This window comes from Rana temporaria, chromosome 13 (genome assembly GCF_905171775.1).
Source record: "Rana temporaria chromosome 13, aRanTem1.1, whole genome shotgun sequence".
NCBI classification, from domain to species: domain Eukaryota; kingdom Metazoa; phylum Chordata; class Amphibia; order Anura; family Ranidae; genus Rana; species Rana temporaria.
In genome coordinates this window covers 27718677-27738097 of record NC_053501.1, presented here as the reverse complement: position 1 = coordinate 27738097, position 19421 = coordinate 27718677, and the positions used below count along the sequence as shown (strand labels likewise).

Genomic DNA, 19421 nt, shown 5'->3' with positions numbered 1-19421 from the left:
ACTGTGTCACCAGCACAGGGGCATCCCCTCCTGCTCTTGTGCTGGACCTGCATAACTGTGGGAATGTGAAATATCATGACTATAATCTGCATCCCCCTCCCTCCCTCTTCTCCCCCCCCCCTCCCTGTTGCTGATGGAGTTTCACAGCCTCCCTCCTGATTAGTCTGTCCTGAGCAGCACAGAGGAGACTCCTCCTTTCCTGACCCTCCAGCTCATACCTACAATTTGTAAAGTTTTTTTTTTTTCCTCCTGAAAAGAGAGATCATGGATGGGGAAATCACTTAGAACGTGCTGGGCACATTGTAAACATCAGTGAGATAGTTTGGAGACGTCCTGAGAGTTCTGGTTATGTGGATCAGGCTTTGTCCTCCCTTCCATGGACTGACCCGTTAAGGCTAGCTAAGGATTGAGCAGCTATGATTCCTGTGCTGGACAGGACGGCGTATACCAATCAGATGCGGCTGGTAAGATGCAAAAGTTTTGCTTTCTCCGTTAAAACTAGAAGCTAGGTAACAAAGTCGCAATCTAGTTCTAGAACATTAGCCTAGTAGTTTCTTTGTGTGTGTGTATTGTAGGATCACAGTTTACTGCTACTCATAGCAGACTTTAATGCATATAGTCTGTCAGTACAACATTGTATTGCATTGTAGTGCAGTGTATTGTAGTGAATTTGTATGTCTGTTGATACTCAACATGTGTCTTTTTGTTTTTGGTTTCCTAGTCTCACGAGACATTGACCTAAAAGTCTACAAGTTGCAATATTCCCCTTCATATGTTGAATCTCCTAAATTAAAAAGTTTAGCAGTAGTCTATAAATATTGCTTTAAAGAGAAAAAAATATCGTAGTTGGATCTGGCAGGCTTTATAAGGTTCCTATTAATTTACTTGGGTTCGGGGACAAATGTTCCTTGAACTGTGATTATCCCTAAATTGGAAGCAATTGGCAACACATTGTAAAGGCAGGATCATTCTGCAGCCCTGTCAGTCATGCTGGGACGGGACTTGTAATTCCACAGATGTAGTAGGACTTCTTCTTATTGACCTAATTGTATTTAGATTTTTTTATATGTTTTTGCCTGTGTCTGACTGCTTTTTATGTCTCTCCTCCAGATTGCAGACAGGTTCCCAGGCAGGGAGATTCCAGCACCCAGGAAAAGGTTGCACTCTGTGGATGAAGCTCTGCAGGGCAGTCGTCCCCCTCCCGAGGGGGCTGGGGCAGCCTCTCTATCAGAGCTGGGGCACACCGAGGGGCTTGGGGTCGGAGAATGGTGCCCGTATTGTCAAGCCAAACTGGCAGAACTGAAGAAGCAAGCCCTCAAGCTGGCTGTGCCTGGCTCCACCATGGTAAGAGCCTTCATCTTTCTACCAGTGTGAATTCTGTGTCTGCACAATGCAGTGAGATCATTACCTTATGTAGGATTGTAGCATGAACCCTTGTGATATGTTCTTGCCATGATCTGTTACAATCATTCAAAATACAGAAGCAGATTGTTTTGGAGTTTGTTAACTTATCGGGACTACATCTAATCAACTGTAGGCATTCTGGGCCTCTTAAGTTGGCAACTTAAAGTGGATGTAAACCCAATTCATGAAAGTTGAGCTTGGTACATATATCTGCAATATTTTGTTCTCTCTTCAATGAGCACAGTCCCATAGCTCTCTCCTGAACTGTTCCTCTGCTATCAGCCTGATAACTCCTGACAAATTCTCAGACTTTTTAGACAAAAGCAGCCCAAATCTTCTGTCCGGGGAGGTTGCTAAAATAGATTAGCAGGGAGCAGGTCCTATTACAAAACACCTCTGAGAGGCTCTGCTTATGATGAGAGGGGGTGTGTGCCTTTTCTCCAATCAGCAATTTTGGCTATCTTGGCTGTATGCCCAGACATCACACTCTGTGTTAACCAGAAAGAAAAAATCTCCTAACAGATCTCCACTTTCTAAACAGTATACAAATGTGAAGACAGCAGATATATATGTAAAACCTATGTGATTTTGGTTCATCCCTGTGTATCATCTGAGGCTGCTCACTTCACTGGGTGTATGGAGGGTTTACATCCACTTTAATCTGTAACCTAAGGATCTCCAACAGTTGGAAGGGTGGAATATGATCTGTACAATTTATTATCTACTTTAGCTATCAATGTATTCGGTCTTTGTTCAATCCTCTTGAAAATTGAAAAGATAAAGGTGCTACATTTTTTGGCATACAGCTTTTCATGTCATGGCTTGCTGTAAGTGAATACCCCCATCAAGTGTTTACATTTGTCCTGCATGTTGGTGGGTGGGCAAGTCAAGTGACTTGTTTCTTGGCCGTTGTCTGGATTTTGGCAACAGAAACAACCCACTGGTCATGAGGGTATCTCTCGCTTATCATCGCATACCATTAAAAGATTAGTATTACGTGTCTTTGTATTATCTTTTTTGTCTTGATAACATCTAATGCTGAAAGATGCAGGTGGATAAATTCAAGGCTGTAGATAACAATAATATGTCCCTGGTGTGTAATACATTTCCAAAGTCCTTACAGCTAGCTTTATATACATTGTGTAGTTGTGTGTGGGTGCAAACAGACTATGTCTCCCATTGGTGTGGTGAGCATTGCTTGCCATAGCTCGTGGCCACACTCAGTGCTTTTGGACTACAGTAACAAACCTAATTTTCCCACAACTGGACCCCACAATTGTTAGTTGGGTGTGCATTAAGTGGCATTTCTAGGAGAGTGTGACACCAACATTTGCCTTTGAAATGGCTTTGGCATTTGTGCCAATCTCGGAATGTTAGTGATGATACGTCACAGCTGGAATCCTGTAGAGATGCATGCTATAAATATACCGGTAAATCATTCCGATTTTAACTGTGATGGTGCATGTTATAGCAGTGTGTATTTGTGTGAAGCCCTAGAAGTATGCTTCATGAAATGATCCCCTACAAAATATTTCTCCTTAAAGGTAGAGTTTACATAACTGCTATTGCTATCCAGGGTTTGTGTTCTGTATATATATATATTTTTTTTATTTTTTATTTTTTTATTCAAATACTTTGACTTTATGCTATCTGAACACTGGCCATGACCATTGTCACTAAATGTTAATATCATAAAATAGAAACTTTTTTTTTTTGCATTTCCTTTGAGACAGTATGACCAAACAGATTATAATGAGAAAGGTCTAAAGGAGTTCAACCGAATCAGTAAAGCCTGAATATTTAGGAAAGTAGAAAGATGGCACTGAACTGGCAAGGTTATTCAGTTGGCATTGCTGTCCAGTAGTATAGTAATGATGTTCATGTAAGTGATCTAGTTACTAGGCAGGAAGCTTCTACATCCCAGCAGATCTTCACAATTTGGTTTGCAGTGCAAAACGGCAAGAACAACAATAATTGAAGTCTAACACCACTGTTCAAGAGCCCAGATAGAATTTTATTCCAGTAAGGATCAAATGGACAGAAAAAAGGGGTCCAAGGGGTCAGCGCGTTTCAGGGGTCCAAACCAGCTGCTGATGAAATCTGTGAATATTACTGCACTAGATGATAAAATGCCATTCAAGGTCCAATTATTGTTTAGTCCTGATGAAGGGAGTATTTTTTTTATACCTAAAATGTGTTGAACACTCTTTTTTTTTTTTTTCCGTTTTAGTCCTGGAATAAAATTGTAAATGCACTATTGAACAGTGGTGTGGCACTTTTTCTTCCTCTTAAGCCTCATACACATGATCAGGCTTCCATCTGACTTTTCCGTGGATTTTTGTCAGAAGGGGCGTTGGTTTCGTGAACTTGTTCTGCATACACACGGCAGAACATTTTCAGCCAACATTCACCAAATCACGTGGTTTTTCAGGTCTTTACCGCCTCTCTTTGGGAAACTTCTGCTATTGTTTGATGTTTAGCATCGGTTCAGAGCGTGCGTGTTTGTACATTGGATTTTAGTCGGATGGATTTGTGTACACACAATCGGATAATCTGCCGAAAAAAAATGTTTTGGCGGAAAATTTTAAAGCATGCACAGCCAACATTTGTTGTCGGAAATTCCGACAACAATTGTCAGATGGAGCATACAGACGGTCGGATTATCTGATAAAACACATCCGTCGGACCATTGTTGTCGCAAAATCTGATCGTGTGTATGGGCCTTAAGAATTCATGTGTCTCATTCCATCACATATTTCTAAAATAACATGATTATTCCTAATTTCAGAACAGTGGATTTAGCAATGCAAACAATTCCTTAAAGCCCCATCAGTGACATACACATCCAGAACTGTTGGTGTATAGTGTAAATATAGCTTAAAGAGGTCCTAAAGGCTGGAAGTTTTTTTCATCTCAATTCAGTGATGTGCATGAGAGCAGTTGCTCTCCTGGATCACTGGCTCCCACTGCTGTCAATCACAGTCAGTGAGGAGGGGCAGGGCCGAGCCCTGTTCTGTGTGTTTGGGAAGCGAGAATGCACATGTGCCCCCTTAGCAAGCGGCTTTTGCACAGAGCAGCCTGGATCCTCCTCTTCTCGGGTCCCTCTTTTTTGCTCCTGTCCCCTCCCTCCTGTTGAGTGCCTCCACAGCAAGCAGCTTGCTATGGAGGCACTCAAGCTAAGTCACAGCTCCGTGTGTCAATTCAGACACGGAGCCCCGATCCAGCCCCTCCCCTCTCTTTACTGATTGGCTAACTGGCTTTGATTGACAGCTGCGGGAGCAAATGGTGCCGCTGCTGTCTCTCTATCGGAGGCACTCCTCTTTGAACCGTCGCAATCTCTGGTATACCTTTTTTGAAGAAGGGGCTCTGAAACTGTAATGGATGTTTTTGTTATATAATTTGACAATTCTTATTGATGTGTTAATGCTAAAATCCAGTTTATTTGGAGGAATTGTATGAAACAAATTTTAACAAGTTTTCTTAAGTTCCCTTGTTCTCTTGAAGCTCATCATTTTACTTGACCTGTGCAATTTGTTTTGAATTTGTTTTTTAACAAATTTTGACAAATTCGTTATTTGGAAAATATCTGAATTAGCTAAAACCTGTTTTACGAACGTTAATGAATATTCCTTAATTCGTAAAAAATCCGAAATTCGTAAATCCGAAAAAAATCAGAAATTTGTAAATTAGAAAAAAATCAGAAATTCAAAATAATTTGTGAATTCGTAAAAAAAATCTGAAATTCGTGAATTCGTAAAAAAAATCTGAAATTCGTGAATTCGTAAAACAAATCTGAAATTTGTGAATTTGAAAATAAATTCTGAAATTCTAAAAAATCGGAAATCCTAAAAAAAATCTGAAATTCATGAATTTGGAAAAAAAATCTGAAATTCGTGAATTTGGAAAAAAAATCTGAAATTCGTAAAAAAAAAAACGGAAATTAGAAGAAAATCGGAAATTCAAAAACTGAAATAATAACTTAACTATTACTAGCCATTAAATTATAGGTATTGGAATTTCCTTTAAAATTTGTTAGTGAATGTAGCGAATATATGAATTTATCCGAAGTTACGAATTTTCCGAAATAACGAATGCCGTATCTAAACGAATAGAACGTAACATAATAATAAATTACTATAATAATAATAAAATCATTGTATTATCATTTATTATTAATTTGTTCTGTTCCGTTTGTTTAGATGTAGCATTCTGTATTTCAGATAAATTAGTATTCGTTACGTTCACTAACAGCCACATTTGAAAGGAAATTCCAATACCTCAATAGTTCGTAATAGTGAAGTTGTTATTATTGTATTTATTGGCGTATAACACTCACTTTTTTACCCTGAAAATAGAGGGTAAACTGTGCCTGCGTGTTATACGCAGGGGGTTGTGGAAAGTTTTTTTTCCCCTGAAACTTCCCTCTTAAAGTTAGGGTGCGTGTTATACGCATGTGCGTGTTATACGCCGATAAATACGGTAGTTCCTTTTTCAGATTTTAGAATTTTTGGATTTCCGAATTTACAATTTTTGGGGATTTCCGATTTTTTTTCAAATTTTCGAATTGCGATCATAATGAATGACCCAGAAAACAAAAAACAAAATAAACGAAACAAATGAAACGAAAACTAACACATTTTTCGGCAGTGCACATGTCTACATTTTACCTATTGTAAAGCTTGGGTGGGTAACGTTGGCTCCACAAGAACTGCGCCATTGGAAAGCATAGCTTATGATAACGTGGAACTGCCTAGCAGATTATGTGGATATTTATTTTTAACACTGAAGTCAGCGACGGGAAAGCTGATTGACTTGTAACGCGCAGCACATTGTCGCTTCTCTTTTCATAGAAAGCCTCGGCAAGCTGTAATTGTTCCAGTGCTCCAGCCAACATCTGGTGCTCAGATAGACGGGCTGGATTTCTTCGGGGCTGCCGAATGGGCAATAATTATAAGCTGCCTGAACAAATTCCTCACTGTATCTGCTGCTTTTTTTTATGTTTGTGAGAAAGAAACCGGCTGTGACAATTAATGACAGGGTGACCCAAAGCAGCTCTGTGTGATCTTGGCTCAGGAAGGAAATCGACCTCTCCCAATGACATGGGAGGGATCTGCGACAATAACGCGTTAGACTGTGTTTTCATGTCTTAAAGGGAAAAATCGCAATCATTATTTTTTTTCTGCTAGGCATTTACTGTGTCTGGCATGAAGAAAACAAATTCCTTTTTAAAGGGCATCTATAGTTTATTCTTAAGATATACTGTAGCTGTGAACGAGACCAACACATTGTAAGTCGATAAGTGTTGGCTAATGTTGCAAAAATCTTGTTTTGTGTATTTAGTTTGTAATAATTTCCAGATAGGGTGGTAGCTATATTTGTTTATTACTGTAAATATGCAGTTCGTGCTTTCTAATTAGTAAAACCGCAAGCTGGTTGTGTCTTGCTGATCTTCTTTGCAGTCTCTAATGACATGAAGAACCAATAAGGCCTCGTGCACACTCAACATTTTTTTCTACTGCTCCAAGGGGCATTTGGCGCTTTTTTTCCCCTAGCCTCTAAATACCCCTGCATGTTACCCAAGTGTCCATGCACACATAGGCGTTTAGAGGCAGAAAAAAAGCCCCACAGCCATTGTGTCCAGCAGCAGGAGAGTCCTAAAAAATAGTTCTACAGTAAAACCTTGGACTGCGAGCATAATTTGTTCCAGAAATATGCGTGTAATCCAAAGCACTTGTATATCAAAGCAAATGTCCCCATAAGAAATAATGGAAACTCAAGTGATTCGTTCCACAACCCTTTATTTATAGGTCCTTCAGTTTATAGTCCATATAAAAAGATTATAGCAATGTGACCAGGTTGTGTAACCATAAAATGTTCAATCCACAAATGGAAGCCTCCACAAGGGATTAGAAGCAAAATGTAGTTAGGTTGAAAAGTCCACCTACTTCAACCAATTAAACAAAACAAACAAAAAAAAACAATCCCATATACACAATCCTATACCCACAGTGATCCAGAGGAAAGCAAAAAACCCAAACAAAGCATGATCCAAATTCCTTTCTGATCCCCCGAGAGGCAATCGGATACTCCCTGGATTAACGTTACCTACAAATGTTAGTACGCAAATGTTTGACGCGCCGAAATGCGGCTAAGCACTGAATGCGTTTAGTGCTTGAGTGTTATTTCATTTCAGTGGCCAGATTTAATTTAATATTCTGAGCAATGAAATGAATTAACAAGCACTTGAAGTGCTATAATTCTAAGTGTTATATTTGTAATAATTTTAATAAAACGTACTACACCATAAGAGCTCTTTTTTGTGTCCGTGGTGAAGTCTGTTCTCATATCCTCAGCCTTGTCGGAAGGAGGTCCCACCATGGAGAGATGTTTACTCAGGATCTATTTGGTTCATTCAAATAAAAGCAAATGGATTGATCCAGAGATAATAGCAGCTAAAGGCATAATAAAACGTGACTCAATTTGTAAAAGTCAAGCTAAGCCCCACCCTCCCTGTTAACCCGTAAGACATCTCCAATTATGTTAAAGGACCAATAGGTAGAGAAGAGGGGTGGGGGTTACAGTATGAGTCTAAACCAAACTTTTAGGTCAAATTTACAACTGCAGCAATCTCTACTGCCCCTCTGCAAAGGAATTATCGGTGGAATGTTTTTTAGAGGGTGTCAGATCAGCGGCTTTGAGGCGTTTAAGAGGCAATTTTTTGGGGGGGAGGGTTTATAAAAGGGGGATTTTGCATATTATTACCATGTTACAGCCAGGGCTGGTGCAAGGATTTTTGATACCCTAGGCAAAACCTCATTCCGCCCCTCTTGGCTTCACCTCTGACTCCACCCCCCTGTATACTCCACCTTTTTAATGAAGCGCCCATCAAATGCGGCCTACCAGCGCCCATCAAATGCTGCCTACCAGCGCCCATCAAATGCGGCCTACCAGCGCCCATCAAATGCGGCCTACCAGCGCCCATCAATGCAGCCTACCAGCACCCATCAATGAATGTTTATTTGCTTCCATTCATTTGGGAGTCGGTACACAGACACAGTCCTCCGCCTGCCTGCTGATGCTGAGACTTAGTTGCTTGCTTCAGAGAGAAGAGAGTAGGAACACCAGTGGCCGGGTGCCCTAGGTGGTTTCCTAGTTTGCCCAGTGGTAACACCGGCCCTGGTTACAGCTGCAAAGCAAGCGTTGGGTTCTTGGTTGTGGTGTGGTTCCATTAACCCACACCTATTGGTCCTTTGATTTTGAAATCCATGCTGAGTTAATTGCCCATATTTATGGCAGGTTTGCTCCATTGTGATACTTTTAAGGTTACCGATGAAGGATAGTACCTCTGCAGTCAAAAGCTACAGACTTGCCGACGCCGTCTCTTGGCTGATTGAAGAGGTATGCGTTAACGATCTGCGCACTTCCCCTTTAAACAGATGAATTGTGGATTTCTAAGAAATTATTCACAACGACTGCAAACAAAACAGGAACAGGTGGTCACCTCTGTCAGCTGCGGACCCCGGCCCTGCAGAGATGTCAGGAGATAACAAGATTCTAGAAAAGCACATGTGGTGCCATGTTGAGGCTGCAGACGGCGTGTTCAGTCTTGCTGTTGAACAGGTGTGGACACAAGCCTGTGACATGCCCTGACTATAGCACATTGGAATCTTAATATATGTCCAGGATTTAGCTAAGTGCAGCGCTAGTGGATGTCATAAAACCCTCATAATGTAGAGTTATGGAAGGAAGTTTCTCTATATAAACAGTTCCCATTCCAGCAAAGTTGATTAACCGTTTGCTTCTCCTTTATCTTATAGACGTCTATGCACCACACTGGTGCCGTATAAAGAGCTGTTTATATTACCTAATTACAGTGTTGATATTACTCCTCATACTGTTATTCTAGAAATTGTGTGATAATGTGGCTGGAGGAAGAATAGTACAGAAGCTGTTTATTATATGCCAAATACTCCTGAATAGACTATACATAACACAGACTGCTGTACGGAATCCAAGCTGCTGGGAATTGTGGGTAGAAAGCATCTAATAAAGCCCAACTGAACATTCAGCTAAATGTGCATCAAAATAAAGGTGATCAGAATCTAAGGCTACGTTCGCACTAGCCCATTCTCTGAAAAGCAATCTGCGATGGATTGCTTTTTAAAGTGCGACTAAGCAGCTGCTGTCAGGCATTCAGAAGGTGATCCTGCCACCCCCTGAATGCCTGTGTGTTTTTTTGTTGTTTTACAATGGGAGTAATGCGCTACAACCACGAGCCAAACATTTTGTTTGCGGTTGCGGTACGACCCCATTGACTTGAATGGCTGTGATTGGCAGTGCCGCTTGTTAATTCAACATGCCTTATTAAATTTGACATGTGGAGAGTCCCCTCCAGCTATGGTGGACTTTAGGTGGGCGGTCTGAACGTGGTAAAATCAGGGCTGTTTTTACCACCAAAGCAAAGGAAGAAAGGCGCACCAGCCTAGTGTGTTACCGTTGACGGGTTTAATCAAATAAAATGATAATAAAAACTACTTACAAGAGAACTGACATGGAAAGCTTAACAGCAACGTTACATAGGATACCCCTCGAACCACACTCCAAAAGTGTCACTGCTGAGCTCTGATGAAGAGGCCCTCGACGCCTCGAAACGCGTTAGCTGGCAGTGACACACCTCTACACCCCCCCCCCCTATTTTGGAGTGTGGTTCGTGGGGTATCCATTGTAACATGCTGTTAAGCTTTCCATGTCGGTTCTTTTGTAAGTAGTTATTTTTATAATTTTATTTGATTAAACCCGTCAACGGTAACACTAGGCTGGTGCGCCTTTCTTCCTTTGCTTTTGTAGTTTTCTACCAGGACATTCCCCGTCCACTAAAGGCAGCAAGGCCTGTGCTACCGGTCTTTGACACTGTTGGTGCGTTCCATGTGGAATATTGAATTACTTTGGACATTTCACCCGTGCGCAGGAGTTTGTTCTTGTTTTGTGTATCACTGTTTTTACCACCAATAAACCTTAGCAAAAAATCTGTGCTTGTGGTAAATAATTTACAAACCGCAGCCAAACGCTATACCCTGATACCGGGAATTCAGCATCAGGGCTTTTTTGTTGCGGGAATATGGGGGAACGCAGTTCCAGCACTGATCTTATATCATAAGTGCTGAGGTGTGCTGGATGGTCTATTGATGCTGGGGAGGTCTATTGCTGCTGGTAGGGGGTGGTCAATTGCTGATGGGTGGAGTCTATTGATCATGGCTACTGGGAGGTCTATTGTTGCTGGGGTGGATCTATTGTAGCTTGGGGGTCTATTGTAGCTTGGATGTCTATTGTTGCTGGGGGGTCTTTTATTCCTGGGGAGCTATAGTTTCTGGGACTAATCTATTGTTGCTGGGAGGGTCTGTTGTTACTGGGGGGATCTATTGTGGCTGCAGGGGATCAATTTTATTGCCTTTTATTAGCAAACTCCATTGCACCAAAAATGATACTTGCTTCTGTATTCTATTAAAGGGGCGGTACTGTGAGGTGAGTAGGGGGTAGAACCAAGGGACTGTGTTCAGAGATGGGTAGGGGGCAGAGACAAGAGGGGAGTACCTGCACCCTTTCTCTGAGAAAAAAAAGCCCTGTTCAACATAATTATAAATAAAAAAAAAACAGTGCTCACTTACATGGGCAGAGAGGCCCTTGAAGTGTTCAAGAGCTGTTTTTTATGCATCCAGAATTCGTGGAGCGATGTCCAGATATGCTATGTTAATCAATGAAGATGCAGCTGCTGTATGGACTCACACATCAGAGTTTGACAGGAATGGGTGCAAGGCTCCAAACGTACAATCAAACTTGGATATATGGATAATTCCTTACAGTTGCTGTGGCTCCATTGACTAACACAGGCTACCTATACGCACCTCCATACTGCCCTATACATATAAGCAAACAACTCTTGCATGCTGTATGGGGGACTGAGTCCTATGAATGAGTCCTTGTGCTGTACGCATTGAAAACATTTGAGCTTACAGAGTACAGGGACCCTATTGGCCGCTGCCACTACGCAAGGCCAAAATATAAATCTCAACAAGTCTGCAAAGTATTCCAATCGTTGGAGCTCCGGCTGCCTGTGCATATTTCGGATTCCCCTCTGGAGGGGTGGTTGTCAATCTGCTTTAGTCCTAAAGTGCGAGTAAACTCCCTTTGTTGTTTTGTATCTACAGGTAAGCCTATAATAAGGCTTTTGGTCACCCAAATGACACAGGAGGGCACCCAGAGCAGCCAATTTAAGAACATTCTTTAAATTTGGCTCTTTTGTTACTCGTTGTCCTTCCAAACAAGACTGTAACAAAGTCTGTATTTGAGTATAGGTCTGTTTTTTTTATACACTGGGGCCAATTTTCAACCCTGAAGAAGTGCGGATCAAAATCATGTGTCCTAGTAAAAAAAAGATAAAAACAAAGAAGCTTACTATAAAAGGTATTTTAAAATATATCTGTATCTCTGTGTTATATTGGTGTAATAATTTCTTGTTTCTGCTTCCCTGCACTTTGATTTTCCGCCTAATCCTAGCTTAGTTCTGATGATTTACACAACCCCAAACCTAAACAGTACTGTCGAAAACTACTTAATGACACCTTCCAGTTTCCTGCCATAAATTAGCTTTGGACATCCCTTTTATTATTAAGGATTTCCACATTTTCTGGTGATTGAATTGTTTCTGTTACTTTCTGTATTATAACAAACATTGTCTAAAGAAACAATGTCATTTTTCCTGCAAGAGAAGTCTGGGCGAAACTGAGGACTTTAGAGGAAACCGACCCTTTTTGACCTTCATTTCAATTGAACGATTTCCTGCACGATGACTATAATATTCATTTTTAGAACTCCTTTTTTCCCCCCCTGATATAGTAATTAAAGACAACAACAGTCAACTGGCAATATTGTAAATGCTTTCAAGTCATAAAGTCTACCTTTATTTGCCTCTTATATAAATAAAGTCTTCCATTTATTCAAAACTTTTTTTTTTTCATTTTAGATAGAGCAAGGGAGAATATAACCCCTGTCAGATTTTTTTTTCTTGCCATTTGTGTCCCATTTCAGAGATTTCCCTTCACTTCCTGCCCCTTAGCTAAACAGGAAGTAAGAGGGGAATCCCTGCAAATTAAGGGAATTATTTGAGGACCACCAAGTCACTAGTGCCCCCATTGGAAGATTTCCCGATGAATATATCTTTTCTGAGGACAACCCAAAATTCGTGATTTTCTTTTACTTTAACTTTCATTGATATGGTAAACTGGACAAATAGAGAGCGTGAATCTCCCTAATGGGGGCAGGGACAGCAATAAAAACAAAAAATAAAAAAGTGCCTTTAATTATACTTTAATAGCACTTTACAGTGGAAGTAAACCCTCTGTTTGTATTTTTACCTACAGGTAAGCTTATAATAAGCACTGCTGGGCACTGATTGTGACTGTGACTGATTAGCAGTGCCGCCTATCAGTGCCGCCTATCAGTGCCCATCAATTCTACATATCAGTGCCAACTCATCAGTTCTGCCTCATCAGTGCCCGTCAGTGAAGGAGAAAACAACATTTTATAACCGAAACAAGAAACTGTTTTTTTCCCCTAAAATTTTGATATTTTTTTAGTTTGTTTAGCAAAAAATAAAAAACCCAGTGGTGATCAAATACCACCAAAAGAAAGCTCCATTTGTGGGAAAGAAATGATAAAAATGTAGTTTGGGTACAAAGTAGCAAAACTGCGCAATTGTCATTCAAATTCTGACAGCACTGAAAGCTGAACATTGTCCTGGGCAGGAAGGGGTGAAAGTGCCCGGTATTGAAATGGTTAAAGGGATTGTAAAGAATTTTATTTAATTTTTTTAAATAACAAACATTTTATACTTGCCTCCACTGTGCAGCTCGTTTTGCACAGAGTGGCCCCAAATCCACGTCTTCTGGGGTTCCTCTGCGGCCGTCTCTGGCCCTCCCCGCAAGAACTCCACACATTCATGGCAGCGACCTTGCATGGTATGTAATCCTTGTGGGCGCGCTCACTGTATCACTCGGCCCCGACCCCCGGTGCGCCGCGTCATTGAATGTGATTAACAGCAGCACCAGCCAATGGCTGCGCTGCTTTCAATCAATCCGCTCTAGCAAATCAACTGCCAGGCTGAGCAGCGAAGAGGATGTCGGGGCCAAGCGCGGGACTTTCGAGGGGCCAGGTAAGTATAACAGGGGGTCTGGGGGGGATATTGTCTGAAGTTGCCAATGGCTTCACTGCTGCCAAAAGCCAATCAGAAGTGCGTGTCCCTGGAGAGACAAGGCTCTCGTGGACATTGCTGGATTGAGAGGGAGCTCAGGTAAGTATTAAGGGGGGCAGCTGCACACAGAAAGTTTTTTACCTTCATGCATAGAAGGTTAAAAGCCTTGTGCCTTTACAACCACTTTAAGAAGCTTACAATCTAAGGCCCCTAACTCACATTCTCCTACTAGGACCATTTTATACAGAAGCCAGTTATCCTACTAGCATGTCTTTGGATTTGTGGGAGGAAACCAGAGTACCCAGAGGAAACCCATACAGCAACTACGGTGCACTGGTCGTTCCAAACAAATGGAAATGAGGAAAAGAAGCGGGATCAGGGTCTCAGAGGACGTTACAAGGAGGAAGAAAAAACACAGTAGCAATAACTTTTATGAAAAATACTACAGTGTCGCTAAGTAGCGAATATGTATGGAGAATAAGGATATTGCTTAGTATCACTTTTAGGTTAAGGTCTATAAGTGGCCTTTGGTCATAAGAGAAAATTTAGCTGATAGCATTCCCGTTTTATTGTCTGATTCTGCAAGCTTTTTGATTGTATACTGATTTGTGGAAACATTCATGAAACCAAAGTTTTCAAAGAGTCATTGAAGGCTCGTCTTGGTCACAGGCTTATGGATAATACTGGGATCTCGGAAAGAATATGGGAGGTATATCCAGATTTACAATGGATCAGTTTTACCTGTCAGTAGATGATGGTAAATGACCTATGTCATGGTGGGTGGCAAGGCTTCTTGGCCCTGGGAACATACACCTGTTTTGTCCTGAGACCCAGCTCAAGCCCAGGTGCGCAAGTTCAAGCATCTGCCTTATGAGGCCACTCTGTGTGGTCTCAATTCTGTGTGTCTCAATGAGAAACTTCTTTGATAATAATATACAGAGGACTCGATGATTGCTTAATGAGCCCCCTCTCCATTACATTTGTGTCTTTGTGAAGGTCAGTATTAATGTCATGTCATGTCATTGTGTGCTAAACTTCTGATAATCTTGTTCGGAGGTAGAATTACAGACACAAAACTGCACATTTTGTTTCCAGGTTGTAAAGGGCAGTGACCAGCAGGGATAAATATTACACTGGGTTCCGCTGTCTGAATGCTTTCACCATCAAAATTGCTACTTTTTAGAAATGGGATGGTGTATAATGCAACAAAAAAGTTGTATAAAATATGCTCAATATGTGTTTTTTTTCCCAGCGGATTTCCCTTTTGTGTACCGGCTTTTAGCAGTTTTAGCTGATTAAGGAGTGGCCTGGCAAGCCGGTCGCTGCGTCCTTAATAACCGATGACTCATCAGCTGTCAGTGGGGTTCCCCACCTCTCCAATTTTAATTGCCGGCAATTCTTTTGTTTACATTCAGCTGTCAGCGGGGAACCCCATTGACAGCTGGTTAGTCATCGGTTGGTAAGGACACGGCGGCCGGCTTGCCGGCCCACTCCTTAAAAACCAACTTTTTACTGGTTGCTATAGAGCAGCTCCAGGCTCCTTCAGAAAAAAATTTAAGTCAGCAGCTACAAATACTGTAGCTTCTGACTTTTAATGTTAGGACACTTACCTGTTCAGGAATCCAGCGGTGTCCTCACCCAAACTGAATTTTCGGTTGACTGTCAGGTGCTGCCGCCACCATCTACACTAAGGGAAATAGGCAGTGAAGTCTTGCGGGCTCACAGCCGGTTCCCTGCTGTGCAAGTGCGAAGCGCACTGCTTTCTGTGAATGGGCCAGCTGTGGGAGAAGGAGGGGATGGGCCAGACTTCCAGTAGAGTTCACTGCCTGAAGGTGCCAAATGTTGCAGCATAGGGGGGGAGGAGGCAGACAAGCTCCACCTTTAGGTGGACTCTTGGCAGCCTCCGCCGGTAAAAAAAGGGGAAAAAGCTGGAACCCGGCTGTTAGAAGCGAGTTTAGAGCAGGGGTCTCAAACTGGTGGCCATCCAGCTGTTATGAAACTACAAGTCCCATCATGCCTCTGCCTGTGGGAGTCATGCTTGCAATGCCTCATGAGACTTGTAGTCTCGCAACAGCTGGAGGACCACCAGTTTGAGACCCCTGGTTTAGAGGGTTTATTTCCAAAATGCTCCTCGAAGCTGAAGCTTGAAAAATGCTTCTAGCCTGGACCATACCAGGCCACATGCCCTCAACATGTGGCGTGGGTGCTTTGGGGGCAGGGGGGGCTTTGCGTCCCCCACCTCAAAGCACCTTGTCCCCATGTTAATTGGGACAAGGGCCTCTTCCCGACAGCCCCAGGCGGTGGTTGTGGGGGTCTGCCCCATGACCCCCCCATGTAAATGAGTATGGGGTACTCAAACATGTCTTCTTTCTCCGACGATGTCTTCTTTTTCCAGTTCTTCTCCATCCATTGTCTTCTTCCTCTGGTTCTTCTTCCAACGCTAGCTCCCGCTGTTGTGTTGGCTCTGGTGTGTGCCATGTCTTATATAGCCATGGGGCGTGGCCAGAAACACCACCCCCTGTGACATCACCACCCCATCATGCCCCGAATGACGTCTCACCCATGGCTATATAAGAAATGACACACACTGGAGCTAACACAACAACGGGAGCTAGCATTGGAACCAGGGGAAGAAGATAGTACAGGGAGAAGAACCTGAGGAAGAAGACAACACTGGAGGGAGAAGGACCGGAGGGAGAAGACATCACCAGCAAAAGAAAATGCGTTGGAGCAAAGATGGGGGGGGCATTCTTCATTTTTAATAAATGCCTTTGTGAAAAGCCTGTCTACTGTTAAAAACTTACATCATAGCACAGTTTTCCTTTTGCATTTGAAATCTCACATAGACAATCATTGTATTGGAGAAGGTGGAGAGATCCGTGAGATGGGGACCAGCCCGGGTGGCTATACACTGGGAGTCAATAAAGGCAGATAACCCTTAAAGCGGACCTTCAGTCATTTTTTTAAACTTTTCATCTATTAAATCTTCTGCCCTTGTTGTTTTAACTTTGGATAGTGAAATTTTTTTTTTCCTGCTAATAAGTACCTTATACAGCCCACTTCCTGTTTCTTGTCTGGTCATTAGCCTAGGCTTATGACATCATGCACATCTATCTCTCTTTCTCTCTCACTCTTGTGCGAGTTTTCCCAGAAGGTAGGGGGATGAGTCATAAGAGGGCCAATGACAGCCGCAGAGCTGAAGGTGTGCCTCTGTGTGTTTGTGCAAATCCAAGAAGTTAACAGGCAGCAGCTTCAGCTGCCCACAGTTAAAATGGCTGCAGCCAGACTCAGTGGAGGGAGATTTCTGCAGCATATTTGGCAAATACAGAATCGCAGTATATATAAAATAATATGCAAAGTGGTTGGAGGGAAGCTTCAGAATGGCAAAGATGTTTTTATTACAAATTATGTGTGCAGACTGCAGTTCCTCTTTAAAGACAGGTTGTTTTTATATTAAAGAAAACTTTTTGCACAGTAACGTTCGTTACTCCAGAGTCTGTATTGTTCGCAGAGATACTTATTCTTAACAAATCGCCGCAGAGCTGACATGCAAATTCTGCAATTAAAGTCATTTTGCGGCCTGCCGAAGGCATGGCAGGGAAACATTAGTCACTTAGCAATTAGTTGTAAAATGTTGAAAATTCCATATTTTATTCATTTTGATGCCGTTAATATTTCAGGAGCGGAATGATACATTGCACAGTAATGGGAGTGAAGTGACTTGTGTTTTTTTTTATTTTTTAGAGAGATTTATAATTTTTAATTACCCTGTAATGTAATCCAAAATGCTTTATACAGCTCTGGGACTTCTGACTCATCCTGACATCTCTATCATACATTAATTATTTTTGAACTTTTATACCAATATTTTTTTTTTTTTTTGAGACAGTCTGCAGTTTTCTCAGTATATACAGTATATTTCCTTAAAGGAAACCTGTACAAAGGGAAATATAGAGGCTGTTCAAAATGCTTGGTCCCTGGCTGTAATGCATTCTAATGGCTTCAGTAGGGAGTCACTAACCCAGAACACATGTAAAGCTGGCTATAGATGGCTCTTTTTTTTTTTTTTTCCAGTTAGAAATCAAGCAAGGTGAATGGAGGAATCCCTCCCACCAGGGCATTGTATTCTGACAGCTGGACTGTCTGAATACACCGATCAGTGGCGACCGATTGGCTGCAACATACATACCCGTTCAACAGGAGTTCATCCAAAGCTTGATTTCTGTTGAACAGGAGTGGCCACACATGGATCGAAAAACGGATGAATTTTGATCCATCTATGGCTAGCTTTAGGCTACATTTGTATGGGCATCTACCCCCGGTGCCAATGACATTTTGCAGATGTTTTTTTGCACCTGTAAAGGGCTAGCTGCAGCCTCCAAGCCATGCAAACTTAACGACGGCAGCTAGCCACTCACCGGTGTGATTAAAAATGATGAAAGGAAAATCCAGATGGCTGCACACCAAACTGAGATCCAAATGCCTTTTATTCGCATAAAGATAGCCATCCCTGCCAGAACACAGTGATTATTGTTAGCGGCTATACAACCTGCTAGCAATAATCGCATGTAAGGTCAGGCAGGCTGGTTGTACTCAAGATGATTGAGCGATCATACATGGTTCGAATCTCAACCGGTTCCTGCTAAATCATCCGAGATTCGAACCCTCTATGGCCAGCTTTACTTTAGAAAGCAGCCACAGCCTGAGTAGCAAATCCTGCCCCCGGCCAGCAGAACCCTTGTATCTGTGTGGAAGCAGTGCACTCTGAAAGCTTTGCAATTTGCAAGCCCTGTACTCTCTGCTGATTGGAGAGCTTTAGTTCTGGTCCAGGAGGGTGTGTCGGACCTCAGCAGAGAGACCACTACTAAACAAGCACAATTCACAAGCACATGTGTTTTCTTTTTATATATAGAGAAGAACTCCTTTCTCAAGTATTTATTGCCGTGTGTGTTCTAGGTGGGAAGATTCACTATCTTTATTTGTCCTACCAGAAAAGAAAATGACCAAAAATCCAAAATTCACAACTGACACCAATTTAGAAATAAAGGATAAGTCTAGGGTCACACACAGGGCCGTTTGAAGGAATTTGGGGGCCCCTGCACACAAAGCCTACGTTAGCGCTACACTAATTTTTTACGCCCATGTTCTTACTCCTCCCCCCTCCCTAGTCCCTATGTTTTTCTTTTCTCACCTCCCCTTCTTCCCTGTAGGCTGCCACTGTAGCGTGGCCGAGCTCCTCTTCCTCCTGTCAGTCTGGTGTTCTATCATTATGGGTCCCCAGTCCCCTATCAGATAGTACCCGGGCCTGGTACCGCGTGGTACAGGAGAATGAGTTTCCTGTGTTCCCGGCTGGACTGTGCACTTCCTGTCAGTCCGGCTGGGAACAGGAAACTGAATCTCCTGTACCATGGGCGTTACCCGGCCGGACTGACAGGACTCCAGGAGGAAAGAAGAGGAGCTGGGCCACGCTACAGCCTGAAAAGGGGAAGTTGGGGGCCCCAGGCCAGCTCGGGGCCCCAAGCAATTGTTTTTTTGCCTGTCCTGTAGCGACAGATCTGGTCACACATGTGCAGTTTGGGAAGCGCAGCGATCCATGCGGGTTTCCCACAGCACATTGCAAATGCACTGTGTTTGCGTTCCGCTGTGGGTGTCAATGCAAAGTTAATGACACTCCAAACGCAGTGCAGTTTGCCCTTGCCAGATTGCATTGTACAAAGCAACCATGCAATACAGTTGTGGTGCAGCTCCGAAAAATATGCCTGCACTTTTT

General features: G+C 42.4%; 1 protein-coding gene across 2 annotated transcripts in view; it reads left to right on the top strand.

Annotated features, from left to right (window-relative positions):
* Window positions 1-19421, top strand: part of KIF26A (kinesin family member 26A) — a 194518-nt gene that overhangs the window by 25309 nt on the left and 149788 nt on the right. Inside the window, exons 1-2 of one of the 2 annotated variants that reach the window (XM_040332380.1) lie at window positions 178-464; window positions 1111-1344. In XM_040332380.1, coding sequence (XP_040188314.1) covers window positions 417-464; window positions 1111-1344 — 282 coding nt within the window. In that variant the 5' untranslated portion in view covers window positions 178-416. Of the gene's footprint in view, window positions 1-177; window positions 465-1110; window positions 1345-19421 lie in introns of those variants that run through there. The other variant, XM_040332379.1, reaches the window with a different exon arrangement.